A 27192-nucleotide genomic window follows, 5' to 3' on the forward strand; every position below is an offset into this window, starting at 1 on the left:
AAGTGAAAAGAGGAGTTCCTGTTGTGGTGCAACAGAAATGAATCTCACTAGTATTCATGAGGATGTGGGTTTGGTCCCTGGCCTCACTCAGTGGGTTAAGGATCCAGCGTTGCTATAGGCTGTGGTGTAGGTCAAAGACATGGCTCGGATCTGGTGTTGCTGTGACTGTGGTGTAGGACAGCAGCTGGAGTTCCAATGTGACCCCTAGCTTGGGAACTTCCATATGCCACAGGTGTGGCCCTAAAAAGAAAAAAAAAAGGAGTTCCCATTGTGGCTCAGTGGTTAACGAATCTGACTAGGAACCATGAGGTTGCGGGTTCAATCTGTGGCCTTGCTCAGTGGGTTAAGGAACCGGAGTTGCTGTGAGCTGTGGTGTAGGTTGCAGATGCAGCTCGGATCCAGCATTGTTGTGGCTCTGGTGTAGGCCGGCAACTACAGCTCTGATTAGACCCCTGGCCTGGGAACCTCCATATGCCATGGGTGCGGCCCTAGAAAAGCCAAAAAAAGAAAAAAAAGTGAAAAGAGGAGTGTCCTGAATGTCTAGCGGGTTAAGGATCTAGCATTGCCCCTGTAGTTGCTCAGGTCACTGCTGTGATATGGGTTAGAAACTAGGAACTTCTACATACTGTGAGTGCAGCCCCACCCCCAAAAAAGGAAAGAAAACTACATGGGATAGGATATTTGTAAATTACATCTAATAAAGGATTTGTGTCAGGAGTTCCCACTGTGGCTCACCAGGTTAGGAACCTGATATAGTGTCCATGAGAATGGAGGTTTGATCCCTGGCCTGACTCAGTAGGTTAAGGATCCAGCATTGCCGCAAGCTGCAGTGTAGGTCACAGATATAGCTCGGATCCAGCACTGCTGTGACTGTGGCGTAGGCCTGCAGCCACAAGCTCTGATTTGGCCACTGGCCCAGGAACTTCCATGTGACTCAGGTACGGCTATTGCGACCAGAATGTATAAAGAACTCTTCCAACTCACTTATATGTACACAAATAACCCAGTTTAAAAATGGGCAAGATGTTTATATAGATATTTCACCAAGGGAGATATACAAATGATTAATAAGCACATGAAAAGGTATTTGACATCATTAGTCTTAAGGGAAATGCAAATTAAAACCAAAATGAGATACCACTTCACACAAAATAAGATGGCTTCAACAAAAAGACAGCAACAGATTGGCAAGCATATGGAGAAAGTGGAACTTCATTATCTTGCTGTTAGGAATGTAAAATGATATAACCATTTTAGAAAACACTTTTTCAACCTCTTAAAATATTAAACAGAGCTGCCGTATGACCCAGCAATTTCACTCCTAGATACCTACCCAAGAGAAATTAACACATATGTCCACACAGAGAATGCTCATAGTAGTATTAGTCATAATAGAAAAAAAAAAAAAAGAACCAATCCAAATATTTATCAGCTGGTAAAAGGATAAACAAAATGTGGCAATGAAAAGGAACAAAGTTGTATGTGCTACAACATGGATGAACCTCAAAAAAAAATTAAGTGAAAAAGCCAAACCAGAAGACAACTTATTGGAGTTCCTGTTGTGGCTCAGAGGGTTATGAACCTAACTAGTGTCCACGAGGATACGGGTTCAGTTCCTGGCCTTGCTCAGTGGGTTCAGGATCCGGTGTTGCTGTGAGCTGTGGTGTAGGTCACAGACAGCTTGGGTCCCGTGTTGCCTTGGCTGTGGTGTAGGCCAGCAGCTGCAGCTCCGATTTGACCTCTAGTCTGGGAACTTCCATATGCTGCAGGTGCGGCCCTAAAAAGAAAAAAATAAACATTAAAAGACAACTTACATGATTGTGTTTATATGAAAATTCAACAGTTGGCAGCTCTATAGAGACAGAAAGTAGATTAGTGGTTTCCTGTGGCTGGGAGTAGGAAAAGACGTGACTGCTAATGGGCAGAAGAATTTTTTAGAGTGATGAAAATGTTCTAAATTTATCTCTGTAAATTTACTAAAAATCATATAATTGTACAGTTAAAATGAGTGAATTTTTTGGTATGTAAATTATATCTTGATAAAACTAAAACAATTAACTAGACATAGGAGAAAACTCATCAAAGGTATACATTAAAAATCTATAGGACATTTTTAAATAGTGAAACTTTAGTTTTCTCTATAAAATCAGGAAGGAGAACATGCTTGTTATTACTACTACTGTTCACTATTTTTGGGGGGTGGAAGGAGGCAGGGTCCTAGTCGGTGCAGTAAAAGAAATGATTGGAATGGAAAAAATGAAACAGTATCATTCATAGATGACATGATTGTCTTTATCAGGAGCTGTCAAGCTGTTTCTGTGAAGAACTATGTAATAAATATTTTAAGCTTTGTTTTATTGTGTTTGAGCAGCCACAGATAATACATGAATGAGTATAGCTGTGTTCCAACAAACTCTCTATATATATTCTGAGAGGATGCACGTTCGCTCCCTAGCCTCACTCAGTGGGTTAAGGATCCAGAGTTGGAGTTTTCACTGTTTCAACGGGATTGGCAGCGTCTCGGGAGCGCTGGGATGTGGGTTCAATCCCCAGCTTCACATGGTGGGTTAAGCATCCAGTGTTGCTGCAACTGTAGCTTAGGTTGAGACAGCAGCTCAGATCTGATCCCAGGCCCTGGCAATACCATATGCTGAGGGGCGGCCAAAAATGAGGAAAGAAAAAAGGATGCAGCATTGACGCCAGCTGCAGCATAGTTCAGTAGGTCACAAATGCAACTCAGATCCCACATTTCCATGGCTGTGGCTAGGCCAGCAGCTGCAGCTCTGATTTGACCCCTAGTCTCAGAACTTCATATGCTGCAGGTGCAGCCGTAAAAAACAAAACTATTACTATCCTCAGAGAGATTAAAAAAGACATTGTACGCTTGAAGCAGTGCATGTTGACTGAAGATTGCTACAGAAGTGACTTTTAAAGTACTGGTATTGGAGTTCCCGTCATGGCTCAGTGGTTAATGAACCCAACTAGTATCCATGAGGACGAGGGTTCGATCCCTGGCCTCACTCATTGGGTTAAGGATCCGGCGTTGACATGAGCTGTGGTGTAGGTCACAGATGCAGCTCAGATCCCGTGTTGTTGTGGCTGTGGTGTGGGTTGATAGCTGTACCTCCAATTCGACCCCTAGCCTGGGAGACTCCATGTGCCGTGGGTGCAGCCCTAAAAAGACAAAAAGACAAAAAGACAAAAAAATTTTTAAAAAGTACAGGTATTGTTCTGTTGCTTAATGTGGGTGATGAGTCACAGGTGTTCATTTTTCTTTTAACTCTGTTTTATGTTATTTTCTGTATGTATGATACAGTTCACAATTTTAAAGTGGTTTTTTTTTTTTTTTTTTGGTCTTTTTGCCATTTCTTGGGCTGCTGCCACAGCAATACGGAGGTTCCCAGACTAGGGGTCGAATTGGAGCTGTAGCCACCGGCCTACACCACAGCCACAGCAATGTGGGATCCGAGTTGCATCTGCCACCTACACCTCAGCTCACGGCAATGCCAGATCCTTAACCCACTGAGCAAGGCCAGGGATCGAACCCACAACCTCACAGTTCCTAGTTGGATTCATTAACCACTGAGCCACAACAGGAACTCCAAGATAATTTTTAAAAAGGAAATAAAATGGAGAATGAAAATCATAGGCAAGGAATAACTATATATCCAAAAGACCAGGCAGATTTGAAATAGAGCCAAATAGAACTTTAAAAAAAAATTACAGCTATTGAAATTTATAAACATAAATAGATTAGATATAGCTTTAAAAAATTGATAGATATTGAAAAATTACCCAGAATGCAACATATAGAAATGAGACAAAAAACATGAAAGAGCAGTTATGAGACAAGGAGAGTCAAATGGAAATGTCTCAAATATCTATTTGGAGCTCCAAAAGAATGGAGAAAATAGGTAAGAGGCAATATTGGAATAATAATGGGGAATTATCCAGAATATATGAGTAGTATGAATCTTAACATTTAGAAAGTCAGGTGAATCCCAATAAAGATAAATAGAAAAATACAAATTTATATATATATATATATATATCAGAGTAAAACTGCAGTACTCCAAAGACAAAGAGATCAGCCAAAGGAAAAAAAAATATTCAAAGTAACAACTCGTTAGCAGACTTAAAAATAGCAACAGTAGAGACCAGAGCTCAGTGGAATATTATATTCAATATTCAGAAAGAACTATAACCCTGAAGTTATAGGCTCAGGTAAACCCTGGAGTTGCCTGGTGTTTCAGTGGGTTAAGGACCTGTGTTGTCACTGCTGCGACTCAGGTCGGATCCCTGGCGCCAGAACTTCTGCATGTCTCTGGCATGGCCAAATAAAATAAAATACAATTATAGGCTCAGCTAAACCTTTAATCAAAAAGTGAAATAGAGATTTTTAGAACAATAAAAAGTGAGAGTTTACATTAACATAGTCTTACTTAATACATCAGAATAATGTTTAAAAAAATGTTAGAGGTGAAAGAAGGAATGGTTAGCAACAAAATTTCATGTGTATAAGTCTGAGTATACACTGTAAATTCTAGTTTGAAGGGTAAAAAAATGAGTATTTCTGAATGCTTATATTTATGGTAACTCTAGGTTCTGTTGATTTCTTCTGTAGGTGTACAGAAGATGGGTGTCCACATAAGAAATTCTTTCACACACGTTTTCTTATGCGAATGAGACTAACACCAGATTGTTCCAAAATGTTGATCTCAACGTCCTCTGGATATCTCTTGATTTTGCATGATCTTGACTTAACCAAGTCTTTAGAGGTAGGCAGTTACCCCATTTTGAGAGCAAGAAGAACTACATCAAGTTCAGGTAAGCTTTCCTTTTTTGATTACAGAAAAAGTGTTCTAAAGAATATCAAACATGGGGATGATATATGTTTCTATTCTGGGAATGACAGCAGGAAGAAGGGAAGAAAATTAAAAGACATTCTTTGGAAAGCCCAGTGAGAGCTTTTTCCCCAAGGAAGTATAATTATCTGTATGTATTTCTGACATAGTATTGATTTGTGCCTCTCTATCACAGATGATCTAGAAGATTAACTAACCCTAAAAATACTTTTTTTAGCTCTCTGCTAGCCAGAAAATCTTTCATCAATATTTGTAAATCATCATCATTTCAAAAATTAGTGGCGGCCCAAGGTAGTGTCAATCTTTTTAAGTCCTTCTAGAGCCCAGAAGAGCTAATTAAATTATAGTCGGTATAGAGTTTTAAGTCTCTATTGCATCCTAGACTCTCAGATGTCTAGACACAGGTAGCTAGTGCCATCTTATCTCATGACTCTTAAACATCCTCTTGCTAAAGCCCTGTTACTTTTCCTGCTGCCAGTTCCATTGGACCTAAGTGAAATTGAGGGCTCTAGAAAACTTACTGCATTATGTGATAGAGACTATATTTCATTTACCCTTAGGAAAAAGAGACCTGAAACAGGAACATATCCATCATTTATAAAATTGTGTTTATGAACAAGAACCCAAAAGAAGAGACTTAAGCATTTGGAACATATAATGTTCATAAACTGCTGCTTTTTTTTTTTTTGTCTTTTCTTGAGCTGCTCCCACGGCATATGGAGGTTCCCAGGGTAGGGGTCTAATTGGAGCTGTTGCTGCTGGCCTATGCCAGAGCCACAGCAATGTGGGATCTGAGCCACATCTGCGACCCACACCACAGCTCACGGCAACGCCAGATCCTTAATCCACTGAGCAAGCCCAGGGATCAAACCTGCAACTTCATGGTTCCTAGTCGGATTCGTTAACCACTGCACCATGATGGGAACTCCATAAACTGCTGCTTACAATCAGCTTCAAATGGTTGGGATCTTTATGCTTGAGGCCACTTCCAGACGCCCCTTTGGGAATATGAGGCCCTCACTGTACTGAAGTTGCTAAAAGTAGAAATTAAAGTTTTATCACTCTGTTTGTAAGCAAGGGATTTCATAATTAATGCAAGTACAGTCCTTTCAATTTCAGAATTTTTTAGGTTAAACATTAATAATCAACTTTAGCTTAGTGAGAAGTCATTTAGAAGGTCTAGTAGGCATGTTTTGCTTAAAAACCAAGAAGGTTTTCTGTCTTCTAAGGGTAATTCCAATGCTTAATACCATCCAAAGAAATTAGTAAGTTCCCACAGAAGTGTGGAGCCACTAGAAAAGTGTGAAGTAGATATTGCTCTTTGGAGTAAAACATCAGACTGAAATGATATTCATTTTATTTTTTCACAGATTTCAATGTTGAATTTGTATTACATTTCAAAGATAGCATTCACATAATTTCAGTAATGATGATAGAAGCTGTTGGTATGCTTTAAGAAGGATCTATTCATGCTCTCAGTAATAGACCTGTTCTTTGGACCGTATTCTAACATTAAACAACAGGGTGAACAGCTCAGTTTTTATTCTTATTAAATTTTCTTGTTCCATTTCACTACAGAAACAATGGGAAACCAAAGATACTCCTATGTTTACTTATGTTTATTTGGTTTTTCATTTTTATTTCACTTTAGGAAGTCATTTATAAAGGGTTTTAGAAAGGGACTAGGCCTTAGATACAGTACTCCAAAGAGTTATCTTGCTCACCTCAGTCTTAGTTACAGGCCAGTTTTAGGTGTTTATGTACTTGCTATGTTTCAGAGAACTTTAACAGTATGGTTCAAGTAGATGATTAAAAAGTTAAGAGACACTACCAGAGTTTTGCTAGGTTTATTGTCAGAACATTTTGTATTTTCAAGATCTTACCACTTCATCGAGTTCATCTGGTCCTAGAGTTTCGGGTTCACCTTGTCATCATAGTGATTCTAATTCCTCTTCTGAGAAACACATGTCACGAGCCTCACAGAGAGAAGGTAGGTTAAAAGTTGGATTTTATAATCTTGCCATAACAGATTCTAAAATAGTTTTCTTTGGTTTGGTTTTGTGTGTGTGTGTGTGTGTGTGTGTGTGTGTCTTTTTGCTATTTCTTTGGGCCGCTCCCGTGGCATATGGAGGTTCCCAGGCTAGGGGTCGAATCGGAGCTGTAGCGACCGGCCTACGCCAGAGCCACAGCAACTCGGGATCCGAGCCGCGTCTGCAACCTACACCACAGCTCACGGCAACGCCGGATCGTTAACCCACTGAGCAAGGGCAGGGACCGAACCCGCAACCCCTTGGCTCCTAGTCGGATTCGTTAACCACTGTGCCACGACGGGAACTCCTGGTTTGGTTTTAATCCGTAAAAATAAAAGCCTAGAGATGAGGCTATTCCTTGCCCCTCAGTCATTAATTTCAGAAAGCTGACCAGAGTGTCTAGGGTTAAATTATCTTGAGCTTGAATTTTTGTTGGAATTTGAATTTTGGTTTTATTTGCTGGGTTTAGTTTGGTCTAGTTTGGAGATGGAATAGTTGGGAAATGTAGACTCAAATCAAGGTTGTTATGGAAATTAAATGAGATTATGCATGAGACAGTGCTATATAAATATAAGGGGATGAGTTTATCAGGTGCTTGTGAAAGTCACCTGGTTCCAGCCCAGGAGGCTTTTGCTCTGCCATTTCCTTATCTCATCAATTCCTGGCAGCCTCAGAAGGGTTGTGGGAGAAAGTGAGCTACAATCTGGCCCTACTCTGCTTTTGTCATTCCCCCCCACCCCCTGCCATTCTGGTGGAACTAGCTGCTTAATCTGTTCTTTCCACCCCCTAATTGAGATGCTTTCTACCTATGCAAATCTCACCCACTGTCCTTCTCCATACTAATCCACATTTCGCCTTTGATTTGTAGCAGAAACATCTTTTTCCAATCTACCTGTTCTTGTCCTTCTACTTTGGCTATGGGAAACAAGCCAAGGTTCTTTTTTATTTTTAAAAGGGGCTAGGCCTTAGATACTATACTCCAAAGAGCTATCTCACTCTTTTTATCTTTTTAGGGCCACGCCCAAGGCATATGGAAATTCCCAGGCTAAGGGTCAAGTTGGAGCTGTAGTTGTTGTCTTACATCACAGCCACAGCAATGCCAGATCTGAGCCGGTGTCTGTGACCTACACCACAGCTCACGGCAATGCTGGATCCTTAACCCACTGAGCAAGGCCAGGGATCGAACCTGCGTCCTCATGGATGCTAGTCAGATTAGTTACTGCTGAGCCACAACGGGAACTCTGCCAAGGTTCTTAATCATTGAGAAAAACCTTCATTGATTAATTAAACCATCCATCAGAAAAACTTAAGGTTAACTTGCTTGCTTGTTGCAGTGGTAAACCTAAACCCAGACTATACAGCAGTTTCATGCTAGAGGGAGTTGGGAAATGGAGGTGAGATAATGTATGAGGCGTTTGGGCAGAGAGAGGAAGAAAATGGGGAATGTGAAGAGAAGGGGCTTATAGGCAAGGTTGCTCTGAATGTTGGAAATCCCAGGTCTTCATTCTTCAAATATGTTAGTACCATAGTTTAGTAGATACAGTAGTTATATAGAGCAAAAAATTTCAAGCTCATTTCAGGATTCAAACTCTTATTTTCGACATGAAATCTGCTGTGGATTCTTAGGGATGCAGCACAAATAAAAGTGGCGTAACTGGTTCAAGTGAAATTAGGAGGTCCTTGACCCTCCAGTCTTCCCCACCCATCTCCACCTTGGGCCCCATAGGGTTCCCCCCTTTTGCCAGCTCTCGAGGAACCTCCAAGGAGCACAGCTCAAAAACCACTACTTACCTATTCAGAATAGGTATCTTTTGTGCTTTTGTTGTTTGTTGTTTTTTCCTTCCTGTTTTGGCTGCCCCATGGCAGATAGAGTAGCTGAGCCAGGGATCAGATCCCAGCTGCACTTGCTTGACCTATGCTGCAGCCACAGCAATGCCAGATCCTCTAACCCACTGTGATAGGCTGGGGATTAAACCTGCATCCTGGCACTGAAGAGATGCTGCCAATCCCATTGCATCACAGTGGGAATTCCTGTTGTAGATTTTGAAAATTAATTCATGAAGTAGGGGTTTTTTTCCCCTCTAAAATTTTTATTCAAGTTCAGTCACAAGTGAAGTCATTATTTAGGTATAATTTGGTTGTAACAATGTAAGAACTTCACAAGTTTCTTTCAATGCTATAGTAATCTAATGAGAATTTTTTTTTAAAGATAACACATCTAAGATAAATAATTCACAGAGTGAGAACTCATTATCTTTTTTTTTTTTTTTTGGCCACACCCATGGCATGTGGATTTTTTGTGGGGCCAGGGATTGAACCTGCACCACAACAACAACCTAAGCTGCTGCAGTGACAATGCCAGATCCCTAACCTTAGCCTTTGTTTTTTGTTTTGGCTGCACCTGTGGCAAGTTCCTAGGCCAGAGACTGAACCTGACAGAGGGAGCTCATTATCTTTAAAGCAATTCCTTCCACAGGCAAAGAAGTGTTGAGGAGTTCCCGTTGTGGCGCAGTGGTTAATGAATCCGACTAGGAACCATGAGGTTGCGGGTTCGATCCCTGCCCTTGCTCAGTGGGTTAACGATCCGGCGTTGCCGTGAGCTGTGGTGTAGGTTGCAGACACGGCTTGGATCCCGCGTTGCTGTGGCTCTGGCGTAGGCCGGTGGCTGCAGCTCCGATTCAACCCCTGGCCTGGGAACCTCCATATGCTGCGGATGCAGCCCAAGAAATAGCAACAACAACAACAACAACAAAAAAGTGTTGAAATATTTCTTTTGATATTAAATTTCTAAGTTGCTTCCTTACAATGTTTGTGAACATGGTTCTCCACATATTTGAGGGATATGACGTTGTCCCATAATGACAGCGGCTCACTACGGCAGTCATAGCAGAGTACCAGGAATATGTAGGATTGGCAGTACCTCCCACCCCTTGATATGTCTGAGTTGTCTGACATGTCTGTGTGAGTTGTCCTCTCTTACTTCCAAAATTATAGGTTGATTTGTTGTTTATAGGACTGTCCTTTGGAACTGTAAGTCCTGTTGCTGTACACATAATAGCCTTTTATCTATATAAAGGCAGTCATGGCTTCCAGGTAGTTCCTTCTCTGGGCTAGAGAGAACCAGGTCCTCTGTGAGAGAATTGTTACCTGTAACTTTTCCAGATTCCTTTCATCTGACTTTGATTCTTAAATAAAGAGATTTCTGAGATGTTGATCCAAAACAAAAGAACTCTGAGTCAGCTGTAATGCCTTAACTTTGGGTCACTGGTGATTCCTGCTGCAAGAAGTTGAATGCTTTAGTTCTAGTCATACGTTTACCCTTATCCCCACCTTAAAGAGCACACCCTGTGCATTAAGGGGCACCATGGTTTTTTTACATGTGGTAGCATAAGGGGCAGGCGAAGGAATAAAGGCATAGGGGTGGCTGTCAGAAATCAAAGCTTTCATGAGCTGCCTTAGTCCTCTGATAAGAAAATTCAGGAGCTGGAATTTGTATTAAGTATTTTTTTATTGAAGTATAGTTGATTTACAATGTTGTGCCAATTTCTGCTGTACACCAAAGTGAATGTATATTTTGTTATATATATACATATATATATAACATATATATATAAAATGTTATATTTTGTTATATTATCTTCCATCATGGTCTATCCCATCCCCAGAGACTGAATATAGTTCCCTGTGCTATTCACATCCTAATTTTTTTGTATCTCAGGAGTTTCACCAAGAAATAGTCTTGAAGTGTTAACCCCTGAAGTTCCTGGTGAGAGAGACCGTGGAAATTGTATCACATCCTTACAGTTGCACCCAAAAGGCTGGGCCACTCTTCTTCGGTGCTCAAGCAACACGGATGATCAGGAGGTACGGGTCACAGCACTCCACCTGCAATGGGGCTGACTGAACAAATTGCCATTGCCATGTGTGCTCATGGTGCCTTCCTCCCTTGAAAACCCGTCTTCCTCCTCTCTGGCCTGAGTGTGGCAAGTGGGCAAGTACTTTAAGGTAGCCATCAGGAGTTCCCATCGTGGCTTAACAGTTAGCAAACCCAACTAGCATCCATGAGGACGCGGGTTCGATCCCTGGCCTTGCTCAGTGGGTTAAGGATCCGGTGTTGCCATGAGCTGTGGTGTAGGTTGCATTGGTGTGGCTATGGCATAGGCTGGTAGCCACAGCTCTGAGTGGACCCCTAGCCTGGGAACCTCCATATGCCGTAGGTAGGACAAGAAAGAAAGAAGGAAGGAAGGAGAGAGAAGGAGAGAGGAGAGAGGGGGAGAGAGAAAAAGAGGAAGAAAGTAGTCATCAGCTCAGACTGAGCCCAGCTTCTTAATTCTTGCCTCCTTCATTTCATTGTAAAAAACCTCTTATAAACATAGGACTGAGCTAAGCTGGCCAAATGGGAGGTTTAGCTAAGCCAATTGAGTATTATGATTTCCTCCGTTTAAAAACCAGGGAGAGCTTTGGGAAAGGAAGGGACTAAACTGATGAATGGAGGAAAGGTCTTATATAACCTTGGGATTCTCCTTACTCTAGAAAGCAGGGGTCTTCCATGGTTCTCACTAGTCTAGAAGCCACAACTAACAGAAGAAGAGAAGAATCTTTAAAGTATGTAGGAGGAGAGGTACTATAGGGCTTGGATGTCTTAACCCTAGAATATCAAAACTGTTGTTACTCTGGGGGGTTCCCTTGTAGCCCAGTGGTTTAACTCTCCGGCATGTTACTACAGCGGCCCAGGTTGCTGCAGCCCAGGAATTTTTGTAGGCCGCAGGCGCAGCCAAAAAAAAAATTAAAAGATTATTTTGCATTCAGAAAAGGAAATTTTTACTACAGAAATCACAGTGGCCTCAGGGAATAAAAGGTTTTAAAGTGTCACAGTACAGCATAATCTTGATATGAATAAAGACTGTCCAGGTCTATAATTATTGTTAGTTGCGGGAGGGGTAGCATTCATCTGAATGATTTCTTGCAACACTTCTGTAACTGGCATTCTTTTGAGCTTTTTTTTTTTTTTTAATTATCTGTAGCACTAGGGCTCTATAACTTTGTTTTTGGTTTAATTGAAATATAGTTGCTATAAAATATGTAAGTTACAGGTGAAAATATAGTTATACACAATTTTTAAAGGTTATACTCCATTTATGGGGCTTTATAACTTTTTTTGTGTGTCTTTTTGTCTTTTCTAGGGCCACTCCTGCGGCATATGGAGATTCCCAGGCTAGAGGTCAAATCAGAGCTGTAGCCACAGGCCTACGCCACAGCCATAGCAACTCAGGATCTGAGCCGCATCTTTGACCTACACCACAGTTCATGGCAACACCAGATCCTTAACCCACTGAGCAAGGCCAGGGATCAAACCTGAAACTTCATGGTTCCTAGTCAGATTCTAACCACTGCGCCACCACGAGAACTCCATAACTCTCTTTTCTTTTCCCCTAGTGGACTTGTGTCTATGAATTCCAAGAAGGAGCTCCTGTGCGACCCGTCTCACCTCGTTGTTCTCTACGACTGACTCATTACATTGAGGAAGCCAATGTAGGCAGGGGTTATATCAAAGAACTTTGCTTCAGCCCTGACGGGCGAATGATTTCTTCCCCACACGGCTACGGGATTCGCTTGTTAGGATTTGACAAGCAGTGCAGTGAACTGATTGACTGTTTGCCCAAAGAAGCCAGTCCCCTGCGGGTGATCCGTTCTTTGTACTCTCATAATGATGTGGTACTGACGACAAAGTTCTCTCCAACACATTGCCAGATCGCCTCCGGGTGCCTTAGTGGACGGGTTTCTCTGTATCAGCCAAAGTTTTAGGCACAACTTACATCAACTAAGGAACTTTTCTGGTGTTTGACTTATGTATTACTTCAATTTAGGTGAAGTATTTTCTTTTTAGAAGATCTTAAAAGTTTTGGTCAAGATCCTGGTTCTTACGGGTCCACAAACACACCTGTGACCTGAGTACTTGGTTGTCCAGCATCATGCGGGCATCGCCAAATTAGACTCGAGGCAGCACCATCTTTTGCAGCATTCCTCTGCTCCTGCTGATCTGTGCCACTGAACTCCAGTTCTCCTGGTTATTTTGCATGGTAGCTCTTGTCAATTTTCTTTCAATTCTGTTTTGTTTTTTGATTTTGGTGTGAATTTTGTGGACATTTGGCAGGAGTTTTGGCTGGATTAGGAGAAACTCATAACACTAGTATTGAATAAAACCCAGAAGTTTGATATTGGCATACTAGTTGTTGAAAAGAAATTTCACCTTCACTTACCAGTATACTTGGCCTGTTAAAGTTGCTATTACATTTCTCTGAAATGAGCACAGATAATGGCATTATTCTTATAACTCTTACAGTCTTGCAGCAAAATGTCTTTTAAGCTTCCTGTTAAAATTATATGTATTTTTTCACCATGAGAGAGATTTTGTTGTGAGATTCTAAGGAAAAAAAAAAATTATCAACTCCCTTTGTAATTTACTTGTATGAATTTTTAAATTTCTAGCATGTGTCTAGCAGGTATTTTGTTCCTGTCAACAGCATTAGAAAGGAAAAGAGGAGAAGGAATGGGCTTTGGTCATTTTTATTGTAGAGAAGAGGATTTATTTATGAGATGAGTACACTATATGACTACAGAGTGTTGAGAACGCTGTGGCTTAGATTTTCTCTTTCCTCCGCCAGATCATTTGAATCACACAAATGATGGCTGGGGGAGAATTGTGAGTAAAGAGGTTGTGTTTTCCTTATCTTTCTTTCTTGAGCTCTGCTCTTACCACTAATGAGGGGAAAACGGCAGTTGTCTTCAAGCTGTTGTCATAACTATGGCGGTCAGTGACTTGGGTGTCAAGACTAAGACCATCTGTTGTGTTTGGTTATGGAACACAGCAAGTCAAAAGCACCAGGCAGGGGTCAAGCACAAAGCTGACTGCGCTGCTGAAGTAAGCAGCTTTTTTCTAGTCTCTTCCACTTTGAATGGTATTGTCCTCAGAAGAGATTTACCAGCAGCTGGAGTAGTTCAAGCCACATGCTAGCTTTTTCCCTCTTAGATCACATTCTCTTAGGCCAGTGGTTCTCAAACATTAGGGTGCATTATAATCATTGAGGAGCTTGTGAAAAATACAGAAACCTAACCCTCACCTTAGGAGGTTCTTACTCAGCCAGAGAGGACAGGAATCTGTATTTTTACAGGAACCCCAAGAAATCTTTATTCAGGTGGTTCCTGGATCACAGCTTGAAACATCCTACCTTAAACATCAGTAAATACTTCTTTACCCATTAGGTGCTTATTAATGTAACTCCCAGAAGGTATTTTGATTATTTAAAAAATGAGCAAATGAAAGCAATTTTAGAGGTAGAAATTAACTTAAAATGGACTAAACTTCATTATTTGATGAATTAGAAGTTAAATGACTTTACCTAAGGTCATCCTGCAAAATTAGTGGCAGAGCCAGGACTTGAATTCAAGTCTCTTAATTACTTGCTCAGGGCAATTTCTACTGTATTGTGCAGGGTGTTAAAACAATGATTTATGAAGTTTATTTTGTCTTTAGGTTGTATTATTGTGAATACCCTTATACTAGCCAATAGATTGAAAAAGGAAGGCATGGGTGTATCAATGCTGAGAATTCCAGCCATAAGAACATAGTTTAAATCTTATAAAAATATTTAAGCAACCCAAATACATGAGTAAAAATGACATTTTTTGTAGGACTTAGCAGACAGCCATTCGCACATGTATATACATCTCACTTTGATAATGCTGGCTCTAGGACGGATTTAAAAAATTAGATCATCTTACCATGGATGTTAAAGAAAAACTGGAAATTTTTTAGTCATCAAAAAAATTACCACAGTGAAAACACACAGGTTTGCTGTGAACGTCTAAGAAAAAAAACACCTATTATAAAGAAAATAAAGTTTTTGAGACAAAAACAATGTTGACATTGAAAATAAGCTATTAAGACCAGTGGTAGTATTGATAATCAAAAGAAGGTTCCATACATACATCTCCTTTGGAGAGATCCATGTCAGATGCTGGACCCAAAGGTTGCCTAACTCTAAATTTCACTCCATGATTCTTTAACCACTATAGATAGAATGCCTATCATGTGTCAAATAATTTACTACTTAATCCTCACAAAAACTACAAGGTAAGTGGCATGGGCACCAGTTTACTTTAGAGGAAATGGAGGATCAAAAAGGTTAAGTGATTTAAGCCACAGAGCTGGCATGGGGTGGCAGCATTGGGCTTCAGAACCAGGTCTGTTTGAGTGCCAAGCCTATGCTTGCTACTCCACCATTTTGCCCTTTAGTTTGTAAAGACTGGCAAACTGGCCTGTTAATTTACCTGTTTAACATCCTCTGGAGGTGCTTTATGACAGAGCTGGCTTATCTTCCTCACTGTATAAAGGAACATTTACAAGATTGACAATTTCTCTTAGAATTAATGCCATAAACTGCAGGGCATACAGACAGTCCACTCCTAACTAAAAATCCTCAAGCAGGATAAATAGCCTCATATAAAAACAGCAAATTCACATCCAGCAAACTCAACAAAACCTTTGTCCTCTTTGAGTTTTGGTCTTGAGCAAAAAGTCCGGGGATATCGATCAAGGAATTCAAGGGCATCAGGAATGTTATATACTATTGGAGGAAATGACATTTAAAATTTCAAAATCCCATTTCACTTAAAGTACAAAATCTAATCTGGTGTGTTTAAATTTTATTTAGTCATTTTTATTCATGATAGTTGATAAATGTATTATAATTGATAATTGTTGGTAAGTATAGTACAAAGTATACTTCTATCTTAAAAATCTTTCTGCACAACAGTATAGTTACGGCAAAGCTACGTTGAATGAGTTTAGGAACATCAAATATACAATAGTGCCCTATTTTCAATTGTGAAAATGAAGTGGCTGATGCAGAAGAGACCTCTATTTTAATCTTTTGCAATTGGGTGTTGTCTTCTTTTCTCAAGACTAAAGAACATGTATGTTTTGTTATTTCTCCTTGTTACATCCCTGAGAAGAGGCTCTACCAAAAATCTTAGAGAACAGACACAGAAAGGTCGATATCACATGTTCCCCACTCGTAGGTCTAGACCCAGGATCATATTCTGTCACTGTTAAGGCTTTTTCCTTAGAAAGTGCAATATAGGAAAACACTTTGAGAATCTTTTTGAAGCCTGGTGTTCCCCATTATTATTAGAATCTATGGTATTGCCATCCATAAGTATCTGTTAAGCTTGTGTTTAGTAAGAGACATAGTGTGATAACTTACTGAGGACAATCATCCACATAATGTACCAGCTGACCCTGAGCGCTATGAAAATTCACTCAGTAACACTCTGTGTTGGTCATGAGAGAAAACATATATATTAATTTTGGGATAATTAATGCATATCTCAAGTGCCAAAATATAAAACTTGTAATTATTTTTGATGCAAATCTTTCAGATATGTTAGTATACCTACCTGCCTTCTTAAACAGCATGCTCAGTACAATTTGTTTCTTCGTGTTGAAAAGTAAAAGTTATATCCATTGTGTTGTTACCAATATCCAGTGAGCTCTGATGTATGTAAAATACTTCACAAAATGTAAAGGGCTATAACAAATATGAGTTAAGATCAATTATTATAAAGTGATTCCCTCAGCCCTGAGGTGTATATATATTTGCCTCAGATTCTTGGTGTGGTTTTTTTCTTTCTAATTTAAAAAAATTTGTATCTGCTAAGCAGTTTGTTTTGCTTGAGTGGTCTCCTACCACACTATCAATATGCCTGTCTCTGACAGGCTCCCTACTTCCTTCTAATGTGCCGTTTTCATCTGTTAGGAGCTGGGACATGAGATAGCAAGTCTGCTTAGTGTCTCAGGAGGTGGCTGAGCTCTGGGAGCCATCTGTGAGACAGCTCTCTTCATTGCTCACCACTTTCCTGACAGGTTCACAATAATTCTATAGATAATAGAAGTTCTCAGTTAAAGCCCAAGCTAGTGATTGTCTCAGTTGCCACTAAGTAAAATACTACAAGCTAAGGATGCTGCTAGATTAAGGAAGAGCAATGCACCAAAGTACAGGGAAGCAAAAACAGACTGTATTTGCACAAGGGTCTTTCGTGCTTTTAAGAAAAAAGAAGAGTGCAGAGGGAAAAGGACAATGAAAATCCAGATAGACTTAAGGGTATCTATCTTTGATGCCATTAAACTTTGTCAATAACCATAAAAATATACACTTAAATTATCACACATGATACAAAGACACAGTTTAGTCTCAGTACAGAATAAGATATTACTGAAATTTATAAACATTCTTAAGAATTTCTCCCATTCAAATTATAATGGAAATTATTATCAAAAGGAAAGTCTCAAATTTATCTGTATGCTGCTTTCTTTAGCTATAATGAATTAGTGATAGAAAAATGGGTTTTAGCAAAAGCTCCAGGGAATAAATCTCAAATGCATACACCTCCTCTATCATATATGTCACTATAAATGAAAATGCCAGAGATAATTTTTAAAATTTAAATCTGGTCCAAAGTATTTAAAATAGACTTTTCAGCTTTCCTAAGTTTTTTCATTTAGAATTCATGGTTTTTACATTACTGGTTGAATATGTGAATTTTCTTGTAAAATGCACTGCATCTTCCATTTCCAAACCCTGCTTTCTGATCAACTTTAGATTCACATTTTCAGGAAATTTGGAGTGTTTCAGAAAAAAATACTAGACACCACAAAGTTTTCTCACCAGATTCTGAGGTGCTGTATATTCTTATTATGCTAGACTGTAAGCCCCTTGAGGGCAGGAACTGTCTTATTTATTCTATTCTATTCCCAGTGCCCAGCAGGATCAATAAATTTTTCTTGAATGAATCAAATATATCTTCACTCTCTGTGGCCTCGAGTTCCTATGAAGGCAGAATGTGTTAAAATTATTCGGTACTAAAGGGATCTACCATTTATTATAATGAACCATACATCAGAAAAACTATTTCTCATTGATTTGGAAAACTGCAAGGCTCAGTTTTCATTCAACAAACATATGAACCTCTACTATACATCTAGTCCAGTACTGGAGCTCAAGCAACAAAGGTAACTAAGGTGGTGATGTTCCGTAACTGCAGTTGAGATAGACTTATACACAGGGTTGGCTTCATGGGTATGTTGATGGGCCCTGCACGGAGAAAAGCCCCAGGCTTGGTTTAATGCTCTGCTGAAGCCATCTTGAAGTTCTTAATTTTTTGAACAAGGAGCCCACATTTTTATTTTGCAGTGGGCTTACAAATTATGTAACTGGTCCTCTTTGAATATTATCATTTCAACATGATGGAAACAATAAGCATTATAGTATTTTTTAATCTACCTTCTAGTAAAGATATTCACAGTCATTGAATACTAGTGAACGATTTAGTAAAATAACTTCTAAAATCTAAAACCAAAACTGGAGTTCCCGTCGTGGCACAGTGGTTAACGAATCCGACTAGGAACCATGAGGTTGCGGGTTCGGTCCCTGCCCTTGCTCAGTGGGTTAACGATCCGGCATTGCCCTGAGCTGTGGTGTGGGTTGCACTCATGGCTCGGATCCCGCGTTGCTGTGACTCTGGCGTAGGCCAGTTGCTACAGCTCCGATTAGACCCCTAGCCTGGGAACCTCCATATGCCGCGGGAGCGGCCCAAAGAAATAGCAAAAAGACAAAAAAAAAAAAAAAAGAAAAGAAATAGCAAAAAAAAAAAAAACAACATAAAACCAAAACTACCTCCCTCCCACAAAGTTTTTAACAGAGCAAAAGTCCTTTATTTCAGAATGAGAAAAGCTTTCTAAAAATATAATTGGCTTTTACTCTTTCAGTTGAGGTTTCAAATGGATAGTAGAATTGTAAGTGAATTTATTTTATCTACATACAATTTTAAAGTTTCAATAAACCTTTTATTAATATATGCACTGACTATTTTAGTTTAAGTCTAACTCATAATGTGCTTTTAAAAAATAAATGACACTTTAGTAGTTCCCGTTATGGCGCAGTGGTTGGCGAATCCGACTAGGAACGATGAGGTTGCGGGTTCGATCCCTGGCCTTGCTCAGTGGGTTAAGGACCCAGCGTTGCCATGAGCTGTGGCGAAGGTTGCAGACACGGCTCAGATCCCGTGTTGCTGTGGCTCTGGCGTAGGCCGGCAGCTAAAGCTCCAATTCGACCCCTAGCCTGGGAACCTCCATATGCCACAGAAGTGGCCCTAGAAAAGGCAAAAAAAAAAATAAATGCCACTTTGAAAGATTTGACACACTTTGTGTGATTAACGTATTTTAAAGGTTGATGGCAAACGTGCGTTTAGCAGTAGTTTGAAATTTTGTTTAAATTATGTAGGTGTTCATTTTTAGACCAGAATTAAGCATAAGGCAGTGACAGATGCAGTGGCTTGGTGATTTTTCCTAGTGATATTCCAAACTTCTTCAATCATATAAATCTTAATAGGAAAAATACACTCTAAATGTTATTTATAAATTATATACATGTTATTGCACTGATCCATTATGTACAGTGTTTTATAAAACATGTACAAAGAGAAAATTTTTAAAAGGGTTTTTTTTTTTTAATCAAATTCTACATTACCTCCTGCACTTTCAGGCTTCACTTTATCCTTCCACTGGTACATGTACACTTCATTTTGTGATGGCTGCTGTTCTAAAACACAGAATTAGCATTTTACCCTTGAAAACACATTTACCAAGATCTGAACCATTCACATCTCTTCATTAATGTTCTGGCCATTTACAAGTTTGTTATGAATCATGTATAGTTTTATAAATTGGTTATTTATCCAATGAAGATTATTCACACCAGTAGGAAGCACAGTTGATAAATTTTTGCCAAGCTATATAGTGATTAATTCTCATAAATTTAGAACATGCTTTTATTCACACTGTTCCTTAGAATGACATTTTCTTGTATTATTTAACTGTGATTGATGGTTCATTTTGCCATACAATTTTAAATTTACTAGAAAATGATAATCATCCTTGGCATGCTAATTTTTTGGTAAGACACTGAAGAGAAAAACAGTGAATTCCTTTGAATTGAGATTATTTTCTGAAATTAATCATTCTTTAATTAACTGTAACACTAATTATCACTATTTCGGTTATTCCTGACATATTTTGGGCTATTTAAAAAGAAGTCCCTTCCTTCATAGCACTTCTCCCAGTAGCAAAGCAGCACTCAGTGACACACCAAGTATTTTAAGGAAATAATTATTTTCTTCTTGCCCTTCTCAGTCAGCTTCATTTGGCTGAGTTCCACAATTCACAATGTGAGGAAGAGTAAGAAAAACAGAATTGCCTGTACATTGGAATCCTGACTCATACAGAGACTTGTAGCTGGTTATTTCTCAGAGTAAAGGATAGCTGAGCATGAAAGGTAAAGGAGGCAACTAAGAAAGTCTCATCATTTAGCTTATATACGTTATCAGTTAAATGTCTGAATCCCTCCCAACCCCAAATTCATAGGTTGCAGCCGTGACCCCCAGTGTGATGCCATCTGGAGTGCAACCTGTGGAGCTGATTAGCTTTAGGTGAGGTCAGGAGTTTCTCTCTCTGCTGTGAAGACAAAGTGAGAAATCCATACACCAAGAAGAGGCCTCTTCACCAGGAACCACATCTACCAACACCTTGATCTTGGACTTCCCATTCCCAGCATCTGGAACTGTAAGAAGTATCTGCTGTTTTGAGTTAGTCTATGGTACTTCATTAAGGCTGCCCAAGCAGTGGTAATTTTTTTTGAAACCACCTCCATGACCCATCAAAGTAATGAAAGTCAGACAGGATATCCCAGAATGCTGTGTTCCTTCACTGTCAATTCTTAAAGAAAGATTTATCAGACATCTACCAGGTGTCAGGCACTATGCCAGGTACTTAAAACTGTGGAAACCAGTTGCAGAGTCCCAGCCTTATGGAGGTGATATTTGAAAGAGCCAAAGGCATCAAATAATAATAAAAACAGGTATGTGCCACGAAAACAGCGCAGGAACGTGGTAGCACAAGAATATGTAAGAGGGGAACCCGACTTGGTCCTGCAAGTATGAGCCAGCTTCCCCAAGAACGTGACACTTAAGCCGAGATCTGAAGGCCTCAGCAGGAGTTACTGAGTGAACCCGAAAAAGGCAGATTTCAGTGCAGTGGACACCACATAGGGAAGGCTGGGAGGGCAGTGTTACCTAGAGATAACAGAGTCGGAGCCTGGGAGTTCCCACTGTGGCTCAGCAGTATCAAACTCAATTAGTATCCATGAGCACTCGGGTCGATCCCTGGCCCTGGGTTAAGGACCCAGTGTTGCAGTAAGCTGTGGTGCAGGTCGCAGATGCAGCTCTAACTCAACCCCTAGTCTGGGAACCTCCTATATGCCGCATGTGTGGCCCTAAAAAGACAAAAAAAAGAGAGGGAAGAGACAGAGCCTGGGGTGCACTGCAGCTGCACCCGCCTCCCCATGTGCCCGCAGGTCACACCATGAGAAGTGCTCCCTACTCCCCTCGCTCTAGTTGATGACTGCTGCAGGTGGGTTACAATGACGCGTCATTGGATGACACTTAAAACACCCCTTTGAATCAATTCAAGAGTTCGGGATACTCACTTTTTTTTTGTCTTCCTAGGACCGCACCCGCAGCATCTGGAAGTTCCCAGGCTAGGGACTGAATTGGAGCCACAGATGCCAGCCTACGCAAAAGCCACAGCAACACCAGATCCAAGCCATGCCTGTGACCTAGACCACAGCTCACAGCAACGCCAGAATCCTTAACCCACTGAGCAGCGCCAGGGATAGACCTTCGCCCTCATGGATACTAGTCAGGTTCGCAACCTGCTGAGCCACAATGGGAATTCCAAGAATACTCACTCCTAAAGTGAATTTCTAAAACCTTTCTAAAACTGGAGATTTTAAGAAGCATTCCATGGCAACTGCCCTCTTACCTGGTCTGGTGGTCCTCATCGGGCAACTTCAACTATCCCTGATGTGTAAACCAACAGTGCAGCTAATATGACTTCAGTGTCCTAAGAGAAATGAGCAGTACGAAGCCAAAACAGATATAAAAAACTTAAAAAGCATAAACACGCAGACCATTTAGCTTAGGGTTAAGTGTGCCTGAAGGTACAGTATTACCACAGAAAGTACTAATAAGGTGAATTTACCAAGGCACTGTATACTTAATAGGGAAAAGTTTATTTCAATTGAGAAAAATCTTTAAAAAAACAAAATGCTTTGCAGTTAACCTATCTAGAAAATTAACGTATATGGAACTTTTTTTTTTTTTTTTTTTTTGTCTTTTTAGGGCTGCACCCTCGGCATATGAAGGTTCCCAGGCTAGGGATCCAATCAGAGCTACAGCTGCCAGCCTACACCACACCAGGTCGCAGATGCAGATCCGAGCTGCATCTGCGACCTGTCACACAACAGCTCACAGCAATGCCGGATCCTTAACCCACTGAGCAAGGCCAAGGATTGAACCAGCGTCCTCATGGATAGAACTCCTCTTAACCAAACAAAATAAATGAATGTTCCACCTACAAAGTTACCAGGTGGAGTCACTAAGAGCCCAAGTAGTGTGCTACATGCTTTACCAACAAAAAGACAGAGAGAGTAACCTACCACAAAGAAGAAAGTGCTAGTAACCCAACCATGAGAGAAGACCAAGTAGATGAACTTAAAAAAAACTTTATTCCAAACAAAATTACCGAAAGAAGCACGTTAACTCTGAAACATTAACATTTCATTTAAGCTCATATAGTCACAAAACTCAAAATATCAAAGAAAGACAGTTTTGTGTGCTTAATCACTTTTAATAATGAAACTTAAAAAAAGGAAACACGTAGAGACTCCCCCACAATTTGGGAGCCATTTAGGCAAGCAAATATTCAACATTAGGCAAAAAGACAGCATTAAAAACAAAAAATCCTCAAATTTAAGGAGAATGCCTATTCAAGTCTTTGATATGCATTTTTAAGCACATGAGAAAACAAAGATTATTTCAAAAGAAATCAAGTCTGAGTGCTTACCTTTTCTTTAAATGTGATCTCTTGTCTCGCCTTCATTTTGACTGCACAGCCCTCCCACTACAGTACGTCATCTACACTGAAGCCGTGTTGGTCAATGTGACTGGCTTGCTGTGAAGCCCTCTAGTACCACCCATTATTCTCTTACAGGTGTGTACAGCTTACAACCGAGTATCACCACTGTAATCAAGCTAGGGAATTTCAGGTCTCCAAAGATGACTATATTTACACAATCCTGTCTTATTGCACAGTTCACCATGTAGAGCAGAAGATTATATAATCAGCCATAAAGATGGATACTGACTACGGAGACAAAAACATCAACTTTGTCTCCAATCACAAATGAAACAAAGACACAAACATTTACCACCATATAGAGGTTGTGTTTACTCTGTGGTGCAGTCCTAAGGCTCATACCACTCTAAGTATGTTGAATATAGAATCCCTATTTCTGGCAGCATCAGACATGAAGCATAGGAAGCAAGACCAGAAGTGCCCTGCACTTACCAGCTGTCTGTGCCACACGTGTAACAGAAAGGCCACTTTTAAAGCTTTTCAGATAAAGTTACTCAATTTTGTTTGCCTTTTCAAAATTATTACCATACTAGTTCACAGAGGGTAAAAAACAATAGTTAGAATCTCTTACTAATAACACATTTTGACTTAAAGTTGAGACAAAGCTGTTGGCTACCACAAGTTCTACTGAGTTTTTTGTTTGTTTTTTGTCAAATTTAAGAAACCTACTGGACAACACAAAACCATCCTTGGTAATGTATCTGCTGTTTGGTCTTCAAAACTGTAAAAAGTGACAAAGAAATCCAAAAATATTATGAGTTAAAAACCATTAAAAATATTTATTGTTTTTAAATGCCACATGTTTGAGACAGCAGAAACCAAAGCATCCTTCAAATTCTCACTTCACTGAGAGTATGTCACAAAAGTGCTTTAGAACTTAAGATTTCTATCACCTATATGGAGTGTATAGACAAAAGAAAGCCCTGTGGAACCAAAAGCCAGTGGAGTCCACTCCCAGGGTCAGGGCATGACCCCAGGCTAACACTCACCACAAGTTGAGCACCCAGACATGCCCATGACAGGAGACACACATGTGAACAAGGGGGTCAGGCACCACAGTGTCTCTGCCACTCAGTCCTGACTCTATTCACAAGGCCAAAGGATGCCACACATTTATTTGGTGTTAGATTGTTTTCTCAAATCCTTACATCTGCACCGTGGTTTCTAGAACAAACTGCCATTTCCAGCAAAACACCATCAAACAGAACCTTCGTAAAACTACCCCCCTTCGCTACCACCTGGCAAACGCTGGACAGTGCCTCCTAATCCATGACAGCCAGGAGGAGATGTTGACGGCATTTGGCCAGCCACGCTGCACTGAGAGGTAAACATCTTTTTTGGACTACCTGTCCAGAAACTGAGTAAACTGCCAACTGAGACCCTGATTTTATTTTGGTCAGCATGTGCACATATTCACATGCAGTTACCCAGAACAATAAAAGACATAATAAGAAACCTACGTGCTCTGCCCCATGTCAGATGCTGGAAAGAAATCTTCACTATATAATATTTACAGATGTGGATTTTTAAAAGATTGATAAATGCTTTTCTAGGATGTCTCGTATGTTGTACTAGTGACTCGAATTGGTGTGTGACTCATTCTGCCTTACTTGGAAAAAAATATTTCAAAATCTCATTCCTTTCAAAGTAAGTGTTTGTCTGTTAGGTAAGAGCTAAGTGTGCTATTGCAGCCATCACCAACGTCTAGGATTTACAACTAACCTTTCAAATATCTTTATGTAGGTCTTATCCTCTCAAACCGTCTTAGTGTTTAAATGGTAAAATGGTAAAATTAGGTTCTCCAAATCTAAAAATCCTAACAGAAGTCTCTATTTCCAAGAGTAAAATAAAAAAATACAGCTAACGCTGTGAGACAAAAGCTAGCCTGAGTTTTTTCCCTTACCTGGAATACTAAGACACCAGGAAAAAAATCTGAGGTCCATTAATAGGCTTCCAAAATAAATTTTATGGAAGCATTTCTGTTGTTGTTTTAAAGGAGTTTCAGGAGTACAGGATACTTAAATGTGACAAACTACTATTCAAAGGAAAAAAAAAAACCTCGAACTTTCAAAGTTGGCAACAATAATTCCAAGAAGCTGAGCTCAACAGAGTTGGATGGACAGTTACAGGTTTTCCCCCATAGTCCTGTGGAAACTTTTGTAAGCTGCAATGGCAGAGACTGAAGAAGCAATCACCTTTCTTTGTACAAACAATCCTCTTCAGATGTCTTTTGGTTAGGGAAAACGGGTTCTAATGTAGGTCTTTTGTAAAGGTGAAATGGCACAAAGGAAACTCTGGGAAAGGAGGGGTACCTGTAATATGAAACTTCTTAATGGGAAGAAACATCGTTAACAAAATTTAAGTCCCCATCTTTTGGCAATGAAATAAGTGAAGCTCATATAAAAATATTTCGGAAAGGTTTCAAGTCACATTCAGAAATAGAGAGAAAACTTTCAACCCTAGAAAGCAAAACAGGAGATGTCATTAGCTGCAGGAGTCTACTGTGTCTAAAGAGAAATAGTCTGGATAATGACCATCCCCACAGGTGCTTAGTTTCAAAATGAATACAAGCAATTTATCACAAAAAGCATACATATAACAAGCTGCTTTTCGTCTCTATTCTGCTCCTTTGTCCTACCACATATATGCTTAACAAAAACTATCTTTTGCAACTCCTCCTAAGAGCAGAGAAGCAAGAAGTGGAGTAACAGGAATACGCCTGAGAATTCATGGAACCCTTAGAGCCTTTTCTCTGGCTGGTTATGGCCACTGATGTTTCATCACAGAAGATTTTGGAAAAAAGAATCATATCTTGGCTGTTAGTTTCCTTGTCAAAAGCCATCAAGCTGTTAGATAGACAGCTATTAACCAGGCAATTAGCCTAAAATTCTCAGATAATGATTTAAAAAATATAAACAGAATTCTGCCTTTTAAAAAAAAAAAAAACCCTTAAGTTTTCCTACTGAAACTTTTATTCTGAATTTGTTGGTGCTTAAGGAAAACAGCTTTGCCCATAATTCATTGTGCCCTGGACTTAGGACACCAACTTGTGCTTGGCCAATTATGAACAAGGCCAAACTGCATTCTTGTTAGGTCTATTCAGTTGACAAATGGCACTTAACTGATTTCTTTCATATAATCTTTAACAAGAACTCGTAAGTCGCATTAATTATGCCCCAAGAGATGAGGGAGCGATGGTAATTCAGATGCGCACCTCGGAAAAGATTTGTCAGTTTCCTGTCCCGTTCCAGCCAGATTTTTTGGAAAACCTTGGGGAAAGACTGAAATTCCCCACCAATCTGAGACTGCATACGAGTTTTTACAACATTAACTGGAAAAAACAAGATGCCCAGCATGGCACCCAGCAGACCTCCGCAAATAAAATCATTGACCAAATGAGCACTGTGAGTCGTCGCCGTAGGCAGGTGCTCCTTGATGGGACCGCGAAGGCCAAAAAAAAGAACATTGCTGAATCCATTACGAAAAAGAACAGGAACCAAGCCTCGATAATACTCTCTAATTCCATGGCATTTCAGTGCTTTGAAAGCCTGATAAGTGTTTGTAAATTTGTCATGATGCTTGTGGTCTTGAAGCAAGGTTTGAACCCTTTCCAATGGAGTGAAAATTGCTTCTGTTGTCCCTGCAAGTACTGCTGCCATGCTACGGGTTGCAAACTCAGGGGTACTGCTATGCTTACGGAGGAGGCAAGATAAATCCTCATAGAGACCAAACATAAGTGCCAGCGTAGTTGTCTTCTGCATTAATGGGGGAAGGATTCCTCGGTACAAGTTTCGAAATCCATCCCTCCTCAACTGAAGTACTGCATCCCGGGTTTTGATTCCATACAGCTGCTGCCGAAAGAGGACCTTCTGAATGGGAAATGTGATTGCTACATTGTTGAAAGCTGCACAGCAGCCACACAAATAATGCTTCATTTCACTAACATTTGCAATATGTGGTGATATATCTTGCTTTGAGGATGTTAGGATCGGTGGCCTCTTTTCATGAGCTTCTGAATCCATCATGTTGCTTAAGATCTTTCTTCTTCATGAAGGATTTTTTTAACCTACAAACAGTAAAATGACAACAGGTAAACCTTTATATACAGTGCTAAACATATGACATTTCCCCCTAATCCTTCCTCCAGTTTCTGGACTCTTACATTTTTCCTTTCAGACTCGATCAGTAGTTGCTGAAGCATTTTTAG

General features: G+C 40.0%; 2 protein-coding genes across 10 annotated transcripts in view; one reads left to right on the top strand and one right to left on the bottom strand.

Annotated features, from left to right (window-relative positions):
* DCAF10 (DDB1 and CUL4 associated factor 10) overlaps window positions 1-17752 on the top strand; it is a 65850-nt gene extending 48098 nt beyond the window's left edge. For all 7 annotated transcript variants that reach the window (XR_014824255.1, XM_021066212.2, XM_021066214.2 and 4 more), the window contains 4 exons: window positions 4625-4827; window positions 6742-6855; window positions 10614-10759; window positions 12332-17752. Coding sequence is in view for 6 of the 7 variants with exons in the window: in XM_021066212.2 (XP_020921871.1) it covers window positions 4625-4827; window positions 6742-6855; window positions 10614-10759; window positions 12332-12700 (832 nt within the window). In the remaining variant the exon portion in view is untranslated. The remainder of the gene's footprint in view (window positions 1-4624; window positions 4828-6741; window positions 6856-10613; window positions 10760-12331) is intronic.
* A 4804-nt stretch (window positions 17753-22556) lies between these two features.
* Window positions 22557-27192, bottom strand: part of SLC25A51 (solute carrier family 25 member 51) — a 29159-nt gene continuing 24523 nt past the window's right edge. For 2 of the 3 annotated variants that reach the window (XM_021100847.2, XM_021100704.2), the window contains one exon: window positions 22557-27051. In XM_021100847.2, coding sequence (XP_020956506.1) covers window positions 26117-27010 — 894 coding nt within the window. In that variant the 5' untranslated portion in view covers window positions 27011-27051 and the 3' untranslated portion in view covers window positions 22557-26116. 3 annotated transcript variants of the gene reach the window in all.

The sequence above is a fragment of the Sus scrofa genome, chromosome 1, assembly GCF_054392235.1.
Source record: "Sus scrofa isolate SSC_HxYL_T2T_F1_AM1 chromosome 1, Sscrofa_HxYL_maternal_Yorkshire_Landrace_v2.0, whole genome shotgun sequence".
Classification (NCBI taxonomy): domain Eukaryota; kingdom Metazoa; phylum Chordata; class Mammalia; order Artiodactyla; family Suidae; genus Sus; species Sus scrofa.